The sequence below is a fragment of the Histoplasma capsulatum genome, genomic scaffold (genome assembly GCF_000149585.1).
Source record: "Histoplasma capsulatum NAm1 scaffold_8 genomic scaffold, whole genome shotgun sequence".
NCBI lineage: Eukaryota > Fungi > Ascomycota > Eurotiomycetes > Onygenales > Ajellomycetaceae > Histoplasma > Histoplasma mississippiense.
Window position 1 is genome coordinate 1,195,088 of NW_001813975.1, and position 15,770 is coordinate 1,210,857.

Here is a 15,770-nt window from a genome sequence, read left to right on the forward strand (position 1 = left end):
TGATTCCTCCTGTCCATCTTGTCAACTTTTTATACCTTATTTTGTTGTTTGATTGATAAGATCAGTTATATCAACTAATCCTAGCTGTTTGATGAATTCTTTTTGCTTCTGTTGTGATAATGGCTTGGTCAACCCATCCGCTGGCATGTTGCTTGTAGGTTGTCCATCGTACTGAGATATCACCGGATTGTATTCGTTCTCTCAACCAATTACCGTAGATATCGACATGGCGTAGTTTGGTTGTGATAGATGGATCTTCCTTAGTAAGGATGCCAACTGTTTGTCGATTAATCACACTGGATTGAAATCTGTTAGGGGGTACTACGGCTACAATATCACGTGCCCCCCAACATATTGTATTGCTCTCGCGTAGTTAGTTTAGTAATAAACAACGAACGTTATCCTCCTACAGGTTATGGCCCTTATAAGCTACGAAAGAGCTGCGAAATAACGTGCTAACTACGTCTCCACGCATCGTTAAAAGCGTGCCTAGACGGCTTGTTAAGTGATTTGAACCTAATGGTTAATCTGAGATCGGGTGGAACGCCTGATTTAACGAAGGACTACGTGACGACGCGTAGAAGAAGTCCTCAAACACCGGAGGCACAACAAGAAGGACTGGACGCAGGTCTACCAACACCTGCAACCAACAGAAGCACCAGAGGCATTTGAACCTGACGAGACAATCGAAGAAGAATCGAACGAGTCGAATATCAAATACGAAGACCCAATTAACGACAACGAGATGTCGGATAACGCGGGTGGCTCTAGTAGTCGTGATGATGTGAGTGAGGAAACTCGCATGAGATTGGAGATCGCGAGACTCCAGCATGAAGTTCAACAGATGAAAGCAAGTAGGGGTGAACCCTCTGCTAGTGATGAGAACATTAGTGCGGATTTAGCAAACTATCTGCAGAGAAAGGGCAGAACGTCTGCTATTGTGAAGATTCTTAATGAATTCCGTGACCAAGTGAGATTCATAAGGGAGCCAGTTATCCTCACTGGTTTTGTGAATTATTCAGTGTGGAGGGAAGAGATCCTCCTCGCAGCGAGGCAATCTCATACAATTGATATCATAGATGAGAGACAACTTGGACCCAAAGAGGATGCCAGTGCTGATATGCAACGGTTTTGGAAAGAATGCAATATGTGGCTGTATAACTATTCTGTACATGTGGTTTGCAATCACTCCGCAAGCAAGATCTTATCTTGTTACACCCAAGGAACTATCTGCCTATGCTCTGTGGACAGCTATAGAAGATATCTTTGCTGGGCGGCCTGCCAGCAATTCCAACACTGCCAGCAATGCCAACGATGCCAACGATGATGTTGGTGATGATATCAGCGATACCAGTGGTGATAGCGGCTACGGCAGTGTGGATATTGATATGGATTCCAAGATGGAATGTTTGGATGGATCAATGGAGGACAATCCTACAAGTGATAACAATCCTACAAGCGATAACAATCCTACAAGCGATGACGATCCTACAAGTGATGATGATCCCACAGGCGATGATGATCTTGATACTGATAGCGACCGTGATGTGGATTGGGGGGGCGATGGGCACCCTATATCTATCAATATGATTGTGCGAAGAGTGATCTATGGGAAAGGATGGGTGGTAGATGGGGCAGTCCCTACCACAAGGAACATGGATATGCCCGTGGAGGGTGAATTTTCAAATACAACTTGGCCTGGTTTGATGATAAGTCATATGGAACAACCTTGTTGGAAGGAAAAGAATGGTATCAGTGGTACGGGAGATAACGGAATTTTGCTTGTATTATTCTGTTTTTTATAGTTATTGCTGTATGGGCACCTATTCCCAAAGAGGAAATCAGGGTCCAAATCTTGTAATTAATTGTTATTGTGTTTTTGGAAGAATTGAGCAAAGGGGGCCCCCGGGCGGCAGTGCATTGGCGGCGCCGTAGCACGGGGGGGTGTTAGGGGGTACTACGGCTACCCTATCACGTGCCCCCCAACATATTGTATTGCTCTCGCGTAGTTAGTTTAGTAATAAACAACGAACGTTATCCTCCTACAAAATCTTGTGTCAATGGGTCAAAACCTAGATGGTCAAAGAATCGTTCCACCAAATTGACTCTGCCTGCCTGTGATATAGCTAGTAGTTCAGCTTCAGTGGTGGAAGTTGTTATTATTCTCTGCCTCTTTGACTTCCAATCAACAGGTCCTCCAAAAAGTTTGAAGATGTAACCTTCTGTTGATCTTCTATCTGAATTATCTGCGAAGGAGGCATCACAAGCTGCTTCAACCACATTCATTGATAGGCCATCACTATCAGATACGCTATATTCGATTGCTAGATTCTTCGAATCTCGCAGATAGGCAATAACGCGATCGATCTCTGCAGAATGGCGCTCAGAAGGATTGGTCATATAGGTTGTGAGCTTGCCAACTGCGTATGCGATATCTGGCCTAGTCATTACTGCGGCGTAGATACAGGATCCGATTCGGCGTTGATAGTAGTGGGAATCCTCTGGCGATGCAGTTCCTTGATAAGGCGCTAGTGGAACACTAGATAGAGGTGTTGATGCTTTGCGAGCATGAGCAAGATGATAAGTATCAACCATCTTATCGATATAAGCATCTTGACAGAGCCATAACTTCTTAGAGCTCCGGTCCCTAGTAATTCTCATATTAAGGAACCATTCGAGGTTTCCCATCTGTCGGAATTCGTATGTATTCTTGAGATCTTTGATTAACTGATCCTTTTCCTCTCTGTCATCAGGGTGAGATACGACAACAGTATCATCAACGTAGAAGAATATCATTATCCGTCCGTTGGTGAACAGGCACTTATCCTCAGGGATTGGAACGAACCCTAACCGCTTAAGAGTAGTAGATAGTTCTTTAAGCCATAAGTTCGAGAAGGGAAACGTGGAACACGGGATGAATTCCTTTACTTCGCAGAAGACTAGAGGTGGGTGACGCTAGCGTAGGTGATCGTTCGACCTGCAATACGCTGCTGCGTTCCTTTCTAACACCTCAACGGGACCGTCCGCTTCCTCATCTTCGCCAGCGTTATCGGACAACTCAAGTATTGGATAAACGTCAGTACCGTGGTCAAACGCAATATCTTGTTAACTGGAAGGATTGCACCTCCTTCTTTGAATAAGATCTTGATACTGATCAAGGTTGTAATAGAATGTCAGAACCAGCTGCTTCCGTGATAACTGGATAGAGTGGATTCCCCTGGCGCAATGGGCATCGATAAAAATGACACCATCTGAAGCGATGATCGGCCGACCAACTGAACTTCGATGGGAAGATACAGCGTACTTTGCTTGATAAATTGGTGTATTCTTTTAAATAAAAAAATCGTTGTTACCCTGAAAAGCGTAACCAAGTCCGACAAGCAAAAAACCAACAATCCCAATCCAGGTCTGCCTTTGCGAATGGCGCGCCGTCGCTCCGGCATATTTTCCTCGAGAGTCTGTAGAGTGGTGAGATACGACAACAGTATCATCAACGTAGAAGAATATCATTATCCGTCCGTTGGTGAACAGGCACTTATCCTCAGGGATTGGAACGAACCCTAACCGCTTAAGAGTAGTAGATAGTTCTTTAAGCCACAGAAGGGGTGATCTCCTTAGGCCATACAGGGCGCGTAGTAGGCGTAGAACATAGTTGTTCTTCTTGAGATTCCATACCCCCTTCAACTTCCACCAACCATCTGGTAGTTCAACATAAACTAGCTCATCAAGTGAGCTGTTTATAAAGGCATTGACACCATCTAATTGCTCAGCATCGAGGTCAAAGGCGTTGATAATAGCAAGCAAGATACGGAAGGTTCTTGCAGCTAGGGTGTGAGCCTTGGTATCTAGCTCAGATACTGGTTGTAAATCACCTCGGATGCAGATACGAGCTTTGAACTTAACAAGATAACCATCATCATCAAACTTGTAAGTAAACACCCAACATAGTGGAATCACTGGAGTATCTTTCGAAGGTCTGCTAACAACTTCATAGGTATTTCGCTGGGTTATAGAGTCCCATTCCCGTTTGGCAGCGTTAATCCATTCATCGCGATAGGGGTGTTTGTTGACATCATTCCAATGTTGAGGTGGGTCAGGTAACTGAGATCGATGAATTTTGAAAGGTTCTGATCTAGATAGGGGTTCCGCAAAGACAGCGTTGATCATTCGATTTGGAATATCTTTAGCAAGAGATACTGCTATATGATGGGTTGCCTTGCGTGTTCTTTTACCCTCAATTATATTGGATTCGCTGAAATCAGAACTGATCTCATTCGCTCTAGGTGCTCGATTGCTAGATAATATCGGATGAGTATCGATAGGAAGGTCAAGTTCGATAGAATTGCTAGAATCAGGTTCAGGTGTAGAATCCGGTGTAGGTAAGATATCTGCCATAAGTTGCGCTTCCAGTTCCTTGTTGATATCTTCGCTATCTTTATCAACGTTCTCCGTACGCGGTGGAATCTCATCAGGACGGAAGATATCGATATCTGAGTATAGATTATTCTCTTGTTGAGAAGTGCCAACCCTTGGTTTCTGAACTTCGATATCCAAGAATTCAGCCTCCTGAGTAACCCAATCTCGCAGCTGTTTTTCAATATGAGGTTCTTCTGGGTTATATCTTCTATTCCCACCAAATATAACATCCCTTGCTCTTATCACCCTATCTAGGTGAGGAATCCAAATCCTAAAGATGTTTGTAGAATCATATCCCACAAGATATCCAATATGAGCTCTGGGATCAAGCTTCTGTGATCGATTTCGATTGAGGATCTCATTGGGGATCTTTGCGTACGCACGACATCCGTAGGCACGTAAGTGAGCACAAGAATGCTGTTCGATATGAAGATATTCTTCTAGTGCTCGGAGGGGCGATTTCCATCCTAACATCTTGGTAGGGGTCCTATTCAGCAAGTAAACGGCAGCGATTGCTATCTCAGGGAACAGTGATTGGGGTAACAAGGATTCTATCCTAAGAGTTCTTGCTCTAGTAGTTATGATAGCACCTGCTCGTTCAGCAGCACCGTTCTGCTCATGGATATATTCCGAAGAGTATTCGATTTCTAGGCCCAGTTCAATTACCCAATCCTTAAAGGTATCGGATTCTTTGATTCCTTTCTCATTGTCGATTCGTATAATCTTTGTTTCACAATCAAACTGGCGTTTAATCCACCTTAAAACCTTAATCAAGGCTTTCCTAATATCAGATTTTCTCAAGGCTGTTACTGCGATATGGAAACGAAGATAATCACATACAAAATGTATGAGCCATCGTTCTCCGTTGTAGCAGTAGGAAGGCCCTTGTACAATATCTGCATGGAGTCGTTCGAAAGGCAGTTTAGATCGTATATGGGGACGGCGAGATATTTGATTCTTTGCTTTAGCAAGATGACAAGGTTCGCAGAGCTCTTTGTCTTCGATATCATTGCTCTTTGCCATATCTTTGATATCTGATATCTGAACCCCTTTGGCATCGGTTGGCAGATGTTCAACTGCTCTCATCGAGGGATGTCCTAGGCGTTGATGCCAAATCTTGGAGGAAGCAGTAGAGCACTTCGGGGTGTAAGAAGTATTTGATATCTTAACAGGTTCTGTTATCTTCGCAGGTTCTGCTGGATTGCTAAGTGGGGCAATATTAGCGAGCACTAAGGTGTTCTCACTAGTTCTGCGATATTCAGTAACCAGCAATCCGCCGTATACTTCTATGCGAGCAAAGATCGAATCATCGCTAATCCTCCGCCATCTGAACGATTTGCCATCGAGATAGATCCCCTCTATATGATAGCAAGGTTTCCAAGCGATCAGGTTGGTGTGAGACAACGGAACGTACGCAGCGTTCTTAAGAATTACTTTGAACTGCTTGCCGAGACTGTTGGTCATGTAGGTCCAAACAGTTCCATATCCCATAACTCTTGTTGTCGAATCTCCTGTATAAATTTGCTCTTCTGACGGTTCGTACGTTAGGAATCTAGATCGATTATTGCAGATATGTCGCTCAGCACCAGTATCGAATATCCAGGAATCTCGGAGATAGGGGCGTTGGTTGGAAGGAAAGCTCTCGACGTTCACATTTAGACATCTTGTTGCTTGATCGACAGGTACAGTATCGGAAGTGATCGAAGATTGATCAGTAGGTTGATCGATAGAATGATCGATAGGTTCCCCACATTTCTTTAGAAGAACCATTCCTCCTAGCGTCTGTCCTATCATCTCAGTATTAGAAGCAGCTACCTTGCTTATCGCTGCATCTATCTTCTTCTTGATATCTTCATTCTTGAGTGCCTCATCCACCTTCTTACATTGCTGCTCATTCTCCTTCCATCCTTCTGGTCTCTGACTTGGGTTGAGATAATAACATTTGACCCAGGAATGCTTAGAACCACAAACACAGGTTCTTGATTTTGATTGTCCTGCTTGCCTGCCATTTAAGGTAGCTAGATTGGACACTAGCAGTCCTGGCTTACTGTATCTCTTCTTGCGATATTCGGAACGGGAAGTCATTGACCACATCTGCAAAGGAGAAGTTCTCCTTACCTCCTATCTCAACTTCTCTCTTTCGGATAGCAGCGTACGGATTATCGATAGACATGTTGATATTGAAGAAGGCCTCCCATATATCGAAGTTGCCATCTATATCAGAGTTCTTGATCTCTGTTTCAGAGTCCAGGCATCTAATCACTGATCTAGATTCTGTTTAGGCAGCTTCTGTAGGTTCTGATATTTCTTCCGTACCTCATACTGACGATCCGCTTTTCTAGGAGATAACCTCTTCTTAAGGGCAATTAGAAGATCCTTCACATCAATGTGATCATTTCCAGAAGTTGCTATTTCTAACTCACTGACTGCCACTGTTCTGAGGATCTCCTGCCTGATCTTGCTAACACCTTCGAGCTTGCTCCGATAGATGTTGGTGTCATTGTTATATTTGGTATTCTCCATCTCCCATTTAATCTTTGCTTCCATAGTATGCTCAGTAGGGAACTCTGGAGGAGTAGGTTTGGGTATGTCACTCATTCTATTAGAGCTTTCCTCACTAACAAGATCCAATACTTGAAGCTCTGTGGCAAGTCCTAGTATCATCTTGTACCATAAATTCCAGCTTCTGGAAGAATTCAGAAAGAGTGTTGTCTTTGAAGATGAATTTTCTGCTGACATCTTGATCGGTTGTATATAGGTTTGAAATCGATATAGAATCGAACGAATAATCAATATAGAATCGAATGGATATAATCGATATAAGATCGTACAGATATAACCGATATATAATTCGCTGCTGTCTCTCGCCGATATGTAGGTCGATGAGATCGAATAGATATAGATATAGATATATTGCTGCAATCGTCGCCGATACGGAGGTCGGTGAGGTCGAATAGATAGGTATAATCAAATAGATATTAAGATAGATATAGATATCTTTGCCGATAAGGAGGTCGGTATGGATAGATATCAATATAGCGATAGGTAGCTACCCGGGCTCATAACTGTAGGAACTAACAAAGTCAGAATATTGTCCCAATTACTGAATATCAATAAAAATAATTGAATTGCTTGTTCTCGTTCTGATAATTACATGACAATTAGACAGTATTTATAAGAAAAGCCATGCTCAAATATACACAAGAGATAGCACTGAGAATCAGTGGGGCATTTGATAATCAAACTTACCAAGTTCTATAGAACTTAACTAACTAACGTAATTCCCAAGCGAGCGAGCAGCCCAAGCGAGCGAGCAGCCAAATTCTTCCACCTACTAATTTACCTACTCATCCACTTCAACGCGCAATTATGCCACCAATTCGCTCTAAAGATGCTAGGAACTCTATAGAGATAGAGGGAAGACTTGAACTCGCGATAAATGCTATTAAAAAGTAGGAAATATCCTCTATTTCTGAAGCTGCACGCATCTTTAATGTGCCACGCTCTACACTTGGTCATAGACTCAGTGGTCGATCTTCACGGGTGAATTTACGCGCAAATTCACATAAATTAACTCCTGCTGAAGAGGATAAGCTTGTTCAATGGATCCTAGACCTAGCTTTACGAGGACTACCACCCCGGCCTGCATTTGTGGAGAATATGGCTAATCATCTTCTTGCCATACGGAAGCCTAGCCATACAAACCACCCTCCTCGCGTTGGCAAGAACTGGGTGTCAAATCTAGTGGCACGCAGTCCAGAGCTCCAATGCCGCTTCTCAAGACGCTATAACCATGATCGGGCCAAGTGTGAAGACCGCAGGATTGTGGAGGATTGGTTTAAGACCCTAGAGAGGGTAATGACTGAGCATGGGATTGTGTTTGAAGATATTTACAACTTTGATGAAGCTGGGTTTGCAATGGGGCTCTGTGCAACTACCAAGGTCATTACTAGTGCTGAGCACTACGGACGAACAACTCTTATACAGCCTGGGAATCGTGAGTGGGTGACTGCAATTGAGTCAGTCAACGCGTCAGGATGGGCCCCTCCGCCGTATATTATCCTCAAAGGTCACAATATTCAGGAAGGCTGGTTTGACGGGCTGCCGGACGCTGGAGATTGGATGTTAGTCCTAATGGCTGGACCACAGATGAGATAGGAATCAAATGGCTTACACGGCTGTTTATTCCAGCTGCAAATCCACGCAGGGTTGGAACCCATATCTCTTATTCTGGACGGGCACGGCAGTCATCTTACTCCGGAATTTGACCAAATCTGCAGTGAGAATAAGATTATTCCTCTCTGCATGCCACCACATTCTTCACACCTTTTGCAGCCACTAGATGTGGGTGTTTTTGCACCTTTAAAGCGCGCGTACGGAACCCTAGTTGAACAGCGAATGCGGCTAGGATTCAACACCATTAAGAAGGCAGATTTCCTAGATGCCTATCCTGCAGCACGTCGGGAAGCCTTCAAGGCTTCAAACATTCAAAGTGGGTTCAGGGCCACTGGAATAGTTCCATTGGATCCTCAATGCGTTGTTCAGCAGCTGAATATTCAACTCCGAACCCCTACTCCCCCAGCCAGCAGGTCAAGCAATTCAACGTCATCCTGGATCCTACAAACACCTAGTAACCCCCGGCAATTGCAGAAGCAGGTGAATAAGGTCAGAAATCTTATGGATCAGGATCAACCTCATGGGTTAGTGGAAGGCTTTGACCAAATAACCAAGGCCTGCGAATACGGGATGGTCAGCGCCATGGTTATGAAGAAGCAGTATGAGGATATTTTCAATGCAAATGAGAAAGAGAAGCAAAAACGCAAGAGGTCTACACGCAGGATCCCAAGTGCAGGGGGTCTAACTAGGAATGAAGCTCAGAATCTTATTATTCCTGCAGCTGAGCCTGCTGAACAGCCTGTTATTCAACATTCCGTACCTGCGGCCCCGGAGCCTAGACCCCGCATACGAGCGCCACAACGCTGCAGCAATTGCAATACTGTTGGGCATACAAGAATAAGATGTCCTCAACTTCATGTAATTTAATTTAATTTAATTAGTGGTTGGTGGGAGTAGATAATTTGATTTAAATTCTGGTTAGTTGAGATATGCTAGTTTTGCTGCTCGCTCGCTTGGGCTGCTCGCTCGCTTGGGAATTACGTTAAGTTAACTAGTTAGTTAGTTACTAAGTTCTGCATTACTAAGGCTAGCCTAACTGTTAGGCCACTGGGGCAAAAAAGTAGTAGAGGGGACGTAACAGTCTACCGCACGTGACCAACCTTGGATATAATGGATATATTAGCTACTACTACAAGATAGACAACAAACAACCAACCAGGCTCAACCTCTCTTACAGTGCGGCGTTAGGTTTATAAGATGCTCCGCGGCTCTCCTCACTACTTATGTCTGTACCTTCTTTAGTCATTCAAAATTCAGCAGCAGCCATGGCCAACAACCAGACTCTTTTAAACTACCTCATGGTGGCACCTCCTGCTCTTCCTACCCCAAATACCAACAAGGCACCCAATACAAGAAACCCAAACTATAATTGGGGCGATACCAACAGTGTTGGTCAGTGGTCATGATTCACATACACTCATATCATACACCGCCTATGGGATCTTACTTCATCAAACACAAATTGCGAGTGAACCAATGCCAAACTCCCCACCCCAGCTGATAAACACGGAGCCGATGTTCGCTCTCCATTTTGTGATAAGATAGCACTATGGCCACTAGGTTATCCATAGCAAAAAGCCAACATAACTATTTGTTAAATGGTCGCGCTGATGATATGTATACCCGTGGGTGTGGTGGTGTGGCCACTCAACCCACCACCTATACACTGCGACCAACCAGCCGCAGCATAGTGGGGAACATAGTGGGGAACCACAGCTTTAACACTTACATCCGGAGTCGATTGCATTGTGCGCTGCGAGCTGGCTTCCAGTCCCTTGCACCTCATCTTGCAAACCTGCTTCTTACTCCTATTACGGGTGATATTGATGATGCAGCAACTATCATCAACACTTCCAACCGACATTGCATTTTTCCAAGCTGGAAGTGAATCAAATTCCTCACCAAATCGCTGTCCCGGTGATCTAAAAGTATCATGGAAGTGGGAGTGTGTCTGCAGAGATGAACAAGTAGCTGTTCAAAGCTTTCAACAACTTCAGTTTCAAACTCAATCCAGCTACACCCCTTCTTTTCAATGTATGTGCCATTGGGATAAACAATTGCAATATCAAAATCAACCCATATAACCCTCTCTTGATCACCTTGATCACTAGGAACAATTGAGGATATTCTTTGAACAAGAATCATTATGCTCAATTAAAGCTGAATGAACTTTCTGAATATCAATGACAGCTTTCTGCATACATTCTGCTGTATAAGTAACACAGTTCATTTCCAAAAGATTTTGACAGATACTCAATCAGAATGGCAGATGAAAAATCTGTGTCATATCAAAAGATGCCAAGATAAGGAGCACAGTTGGCTGGGTCGATCGCTAGCATACAACCATAGAAAGTGGGCACAGTTATCTAAGCCAATTGTGGACCAGCGTTGAAGTTAAGTCTCTTCATTAAAATAAGACATCCAATCATTACAGCCATGAAATAAAGAAACCTTTGACCCCGCGTCTAACTATCGGCATGCCGATCGGCAACCTTAAGCCCTACTCGGAACCCGGCTTAGTGCCATCATTCCGAACACGCTTTGAGTGATTCCGTGCAGCGTCTAATTTTACATATCACAGGCCATTCCAAATATTTCGGCTGTAGCTGGCGGCTGAATTATCCTGGGACCGCTGTCGTTTGTGATGCCAGATGATGAAGACTACTCTATTTGGTTTAGGAAAGGAGCTACTGTAGTTGGAGGAACCAGGCAGGGGAAGATGCAAAATTTCATTGAAACAAGAATAAATGTCTGTCGAGCTACAGCCGGGGACGCTTGCCACGAGAAGAAAAAAAAAAAAGTTTTTGGGAAATAATTCGAGTCTGGTCCGCCCCACCTACCCCTCCCTCCCCAATTGAGCTGGACAGAATGCCATAGGAAACAGTTAACGACTGAGAAGTACACTCTGATCAAGTGGCAGCTTTCAGCGAGAGATTGAGGCAAGAACAAATGATGTAGAAGAGACAGGCGTACATAAAAGAAAAGGAAACTAGAATCAAGAAACAGCAAAAAGGAAATTATTGCGATGCAATGCTGTTTTTCAATATGCATGTCAAAGTTATGCGGAACATGATGAAATGATAGGAATGCAGATTATCGTGGGGAGAGAGAAAGAAGAGAAGGGAAAAAGAAGAAAAATCTATCCGAAACAGCAGATCATGTTTATTTTTTTCCTTCTAGAAGCATGCCATATTTTCTCACTGCTTCGTTCATCATGAGCCCGCTAGTGGGTATCGAAACCAGCTATAGAAACTTATTAGTATTTACTTTTGCCTCATTGCAGGAAAATGCAGGAATTTTTTTTGAACATGTGCATATACTGTACATTACATACTTCAGTAGCACTTGCAGATACCCCCGAACTGCAGTAACCACCTCTGTAGCCCCTGATGCTCTTGCAGTGCCTGATAAGCCCATGGGTTAGCCCCGCTATCTTGCTTTAAACGAAAGCACTGGAAAAGAAAGGGGTGTAAACTCACTGGTGGCATGGCTCGTCATTTCCACCAAAGAAGCCACAGCTCCAGCCTCTCTTTTGAAATGCACCAGCAGGATTCCCATTGAACCCATCAACATCGTCGTCGTCATCCAGATCAGCAAGGTCACCAGCGAAATCATCGGGGATAGCTTCCGCGTGCGCATCCCGAGCCGCGAGGTCGGCATTTACCTCAGCAATGTCGAGGTCCTCAGGGACAGGTGCAGGAAGAGCCAGAGCAGTCATGCTCAATGCAGAGATGATAGCGAAGATTGCGGAAACGCGCATTTTGGCTGGGGGTTTTGGGCTTTGGGTTAGGGGAAGATTGGAAAAATAAAGGTTTGTAACAAAGGGGATTGTAGAAGATTTGGAGGGCTTGTTCGTTTGGTTGCTTTTGCTTTGCCTTTTGCTGCTGATGTTGTTGTTGATGATGGAGAAAACAAAACTGATAGAAGGGGGATTTCAGCAGGTTTATATGCTTTTCTTCTGAACCCAAAAATATCACAGAAGTGGTCGAGAGTTTGTCATACGAGCTGCAATGTCCTTGACATTCTCGTCAACATTTGAAATACGAATATCTCCCTTGTCCGCAGTATGATGCCGTTGACTTTTTCAGCAGGCTGCGTCGCGCGTTTCCCTGAGACCAGGCACACTCTCACCAACATACATTATTGGTTCAAATCAAACGAGACGGGATGTAGCTGAAACTCGAGATGAGCACTGGTCATGGAAAGTTCAATGTGTCCACCAGGACCTGAGGATGGTTTCGCCATAGCCACCAAATCATATACGAGGATGTTGAGCGACCCGGGTGTAATAGATATTTTCCTACCGGTTGCTTCGCAATATTCAACAACCCCCTGGGCTGCAGGATTAAAAATTATTGGTTGGCGTCAAGGCGTGATGTCCATTGCGGTGCTTAACAGTAACAATATACAATCAAGAGATAGAGAGAAGAAAGAACAAAGTTCCTTCTTCAAGTTGGATGTAATGTTTCTCCCGCTGCTTTTGGATAGAGAGGGCGAAAATGTCGTATGACTTCATCGCTTGAATGATCGCCACTGCACGACATGGGATCACTTTCTTCAAGGTATCCCTACTCGTATGAAACAGACTATTTTATCGCATAAGTATCCCAATAGGGTGCCTCCGAGTTTGGATTGCTCCCTTAGACTCGTGTTCATTGCATGGAGGGGTGCCCATGCGAGGGCCTTCGCAGCTCAGAGGAAGTTAATTCAACACAAGAGCACATCATCAGAGCTGATATCCTTCGTGTTTCGAAACAAACCGCTAAGCTCCCGCGATCGCAAAGCATAGGGAAATGGCGATCGAAACAAGCACAGTCAAAGCTTGGACTGGGTTGGATCTATTTTTGTCAGAGTTCGATCGCGCGCCCGCAGACACTTCGCAATTTTCATTTGCTAGTCCCTCATGCACACCGCGCTGGGCCCGTATTCGGGGAATAAAAGCCCAGCGATTTTCTAAGCCTCAGCTCCCCTGTGATGCTTGGTTTATCAGGGACACATTGAAATGACCACAGTATCTATACTTTTGGGACCTGATTTGTTAAACACTGCATACGGGAGGGACATGGTTCCCGTGCCTGTGAGTTGCTGTGTAACTAGACGTGCTTCGCCTCGGGGATCTTCATGTTGCGCACGAATGAACGAAAACAAAATGTTCACACCCGCACCATGGGATATCGAAGAGCAATTCAGAATTTCGAAGAAAAAATACATTCATTATGACTTCAGCAAGGCTGAATGAAACGACGGTGTCTGTGCATGTAACACAAGGGACACCCTCAACAAAAGTATTCATATTCATCATGGAGGAGAATGGCCAGATATAGCCCTGGTGGGCGCAGAGGTTCCATCTTTGAAGTCTTGGAAGGTTGGATGTCAGACGCCAATCTACAAATTTTTGAACAATTTTATACTTACGTTAGTATCCGAGCTATTCAGTGAGACCCTCCGATCCGCAAGATATCATATCGCATGTGACTGACATTCCTCAATCGATTCATTTTATATAGAACGAAGATCGTCTACACAATCTCTTCTAGGAAAACCCATCGTATCTCATCACGAGCAATATAGCAAAACAGCCAGAGCAAAAAAAGAGAGGCGAATATTTTCGAGGACCCAGTATTTATGGATTTTGATAAAGAATCCTCTGACCTTCAAGCAACGCATCATCAATCTGGCGGGCCGCAAGGTGTTGGCACAGCTCAGATTGGTTAGAAGTTCGAAATCTACGCGACATGTAACCGAATGCGATGAAATTTGGAGCCATGTAGAAATGAGTTGAAAAGCGCATTGCAAATACAGTAACTATTGTCCGGGGTATTCTCGATAATTAATCAAGCTGCTTTATAATCTGAAGAAATTCAAAGGTGTTCAAATAAATGCTTGCGCAGCTCATCAACTTTACGTTTAAACTTGAAGAAGAGAGCTTGGTACAGTACACGTATAGTATATGTAAATTGCAAGAAGACAAGTGAGGGTACCTACACTATTTATAAGAAGAGATTAAAATATTTATCTTTAAAGTACGCTAGAAATGCGAGTGTCTTGCGATTAAGTTTGTTGGACGTCGAGTGAGTTGTAGCTTAGTCATTCCTTGAGCTCCGCAAAAAATAGTTAACCCTCCGCCTGTAATGATGTATTTTTCGGGCGCTATTAACTACGAGCACCTAGCTTTTTCGATCGATCACAATCCCTTTATCCCCCAACCATGGCGCACTCCAAGCGCAACACCTCCCTCCCACACTTCACCGCCTACGAACGCTCCCTCCTTCGCACCACCTGGGGAACCCAGCGCACCCGTCTTTCCCGAGAATCATTCCTCCCCTTCTCATCATGTCGACTATGTCTTCTCCCCGCCCGGAGCCCCGTCGTCGCCTGCGCCACGAACGGAGATTTATTCTGTCGTGAATGCGCCGTGAACGATCTCCTCGCCCAACGCAAAGAGATCAAACGGTTGGAAAAGGAGCGGGAGCTCGCGGAGCGGGATAGAGAGGAAGGAGAGGGCCGGTTGGCGGAAGAAGCACGCGAGCGGGAATTAAGAGAATTCGAATTGGTTAGCATGGGTCTGGAGGAGAGGAAGCGGAGACTGGATATTGATAGAGACAGGGGTGGGGAGGATGGGAACCCCAATGGAGAGGCGGCGAGAAAGAGGAGGAAGGGATTTGAGTTGGATGAAAAGACTATGCGGAATATTGCGCAGGAGGAGAGGGAGAAGATTCGGAAGGAAATTGAGAGGGAGCGGGTGAGAAATTTCCCAGCCCTGCTCTTGGAAACATACCGAGGGAGTTATGTATTTATTTTTTTGTTTCCACGGTTATTGCTAACTGACCATTCTATTTTTTTTTTTTTTTTTTTCGAATTCTGCAAGAGTGAATCGTCGAAATCTCAGCTTCCCTCTTTCTGGGTTCCTTCGCTCACCCCGTCCACCTCAAACGATCTATCCAGCAAGCTGGTCAAGCTGGCACCATTATGCACCGCCTCCACTCCTGAAAACAAACACAATTACTCATTAAAGAACCTTTGTTACTGTCAACTTCACTGAGGATAAAGGATGAGCAATCCAATGAAATGATACGGATATGCCAAAGTTTGCAAAAAGGGGCCTGAGCAATGGCCGTGAAAGCTACATGTACGTTTTTTTCTTTTTCTCGCCCCCCCACAAGATTCTTCGGAACTAC

At 44.4% G+C, this 15,770-nt stretch overlaps 5 protein-coding genes across 5 annotated transcripts; 3 read left to right on the forward strand and 2 right to left on the reverse strand.

Annotated features, from left to right (window-relative positions):
* Positions 1–145: 145 nt before the first annotated feature.
* Positions 146–1,805, forward strand: HCAG_07318 (predicted protein; the record flags this gene model as incomplete). Its single annotated transcript, XM_001537846.1, has 3 exons — positions 146–158; positions 582–970; positions 1,080–1,805. The coding sequence occupies 3 exons, from the start codon at positions 146–148 to the stop codon at positions 1,803–1,805; spliced, it is 1,128 nt and encodes a 375-aa protein (XP_001537896.1).
* Positions 1,806–2,080: 275 nt separating this feature from the next.
* On the reverse strand, positions 2,081–7,014 carry HCAG_07319 (predicted protein; the record flags this gene model as incomplete). The annotated part of the gene is made up of 8 exons (XM_001537847.1): positions 2,081–2,115; positions 2,220–2,939; positions 3,394–3,458; positions 3,560–5,181; positions 5,257–5,620; positions 5,831–6,337; positions 6,465–6,630; positions 6,840–7,014. The coding sequence occupies 8 exons, from the start codon at positions 7,012–7,014 to the stop codon at positions 2,081–2,083; spliced, it is 3,654 nt and encodes a 1,217-aa protein (XP_001537897.1).
* A 1,062-nt stretch (positions 7,015–8,076) lies between these two features.
* Positions 8,077–9,459, forward strand: HCAG_07320 (conserved hypothetical protein; the record flags this gene model as incomplete). Its single annotated transcript, XM_001537848.1, has 2 exons — positions 8,077–8,540; positions 8,697–9,459. The coding sequence occupies 2 exons, from the start codon at positions 8,077–8,079 to the stop codon at positions 9,457–9,459; spliced, it is 1,227 nt and encodes a 408-aa protein (XP_001537898.1).
* Positions 9,460–11,754: 2,295 nt separating this feature from the next.
* On the reverse strand, positions 11,755–12,352 carry HCAG_07321 (predicted protein; the record flags this gene model as incomplete). Its single annotated transcript, XM_001537849.1, has 3 exons — positions 11,755–11,835; positions 11,927–11,996; positions 12,072–12,352. 3 exons carry the CDS (start codon positions 12,350–12,352, stop codon positions 11,755–11,757), a joined length of 432 nt encoding a protein of 143 aa, XP_001537899.1.
* A 2,448-nt stretch (positions 12,353–14,800) lies between these two features.
* On the forward strand, positions 14,801–15,634 carry HCAG_07322 (predicted protein; the record flags this gene model as incomplete). Its single annotated transcript, XM_001537850.1, has 2 exons — positions 14,801–15,334; positions 15,461–15,634. 2 exons carry the CDS (start codon positions 14,801–14,803, stop codon positions 15,632–15,634), a joined length of 708 nt encoding a protein of 235 aa, XP_001537900.1.
* Positions 15,635–15,770: the final 136 nt, after the last annotated feature.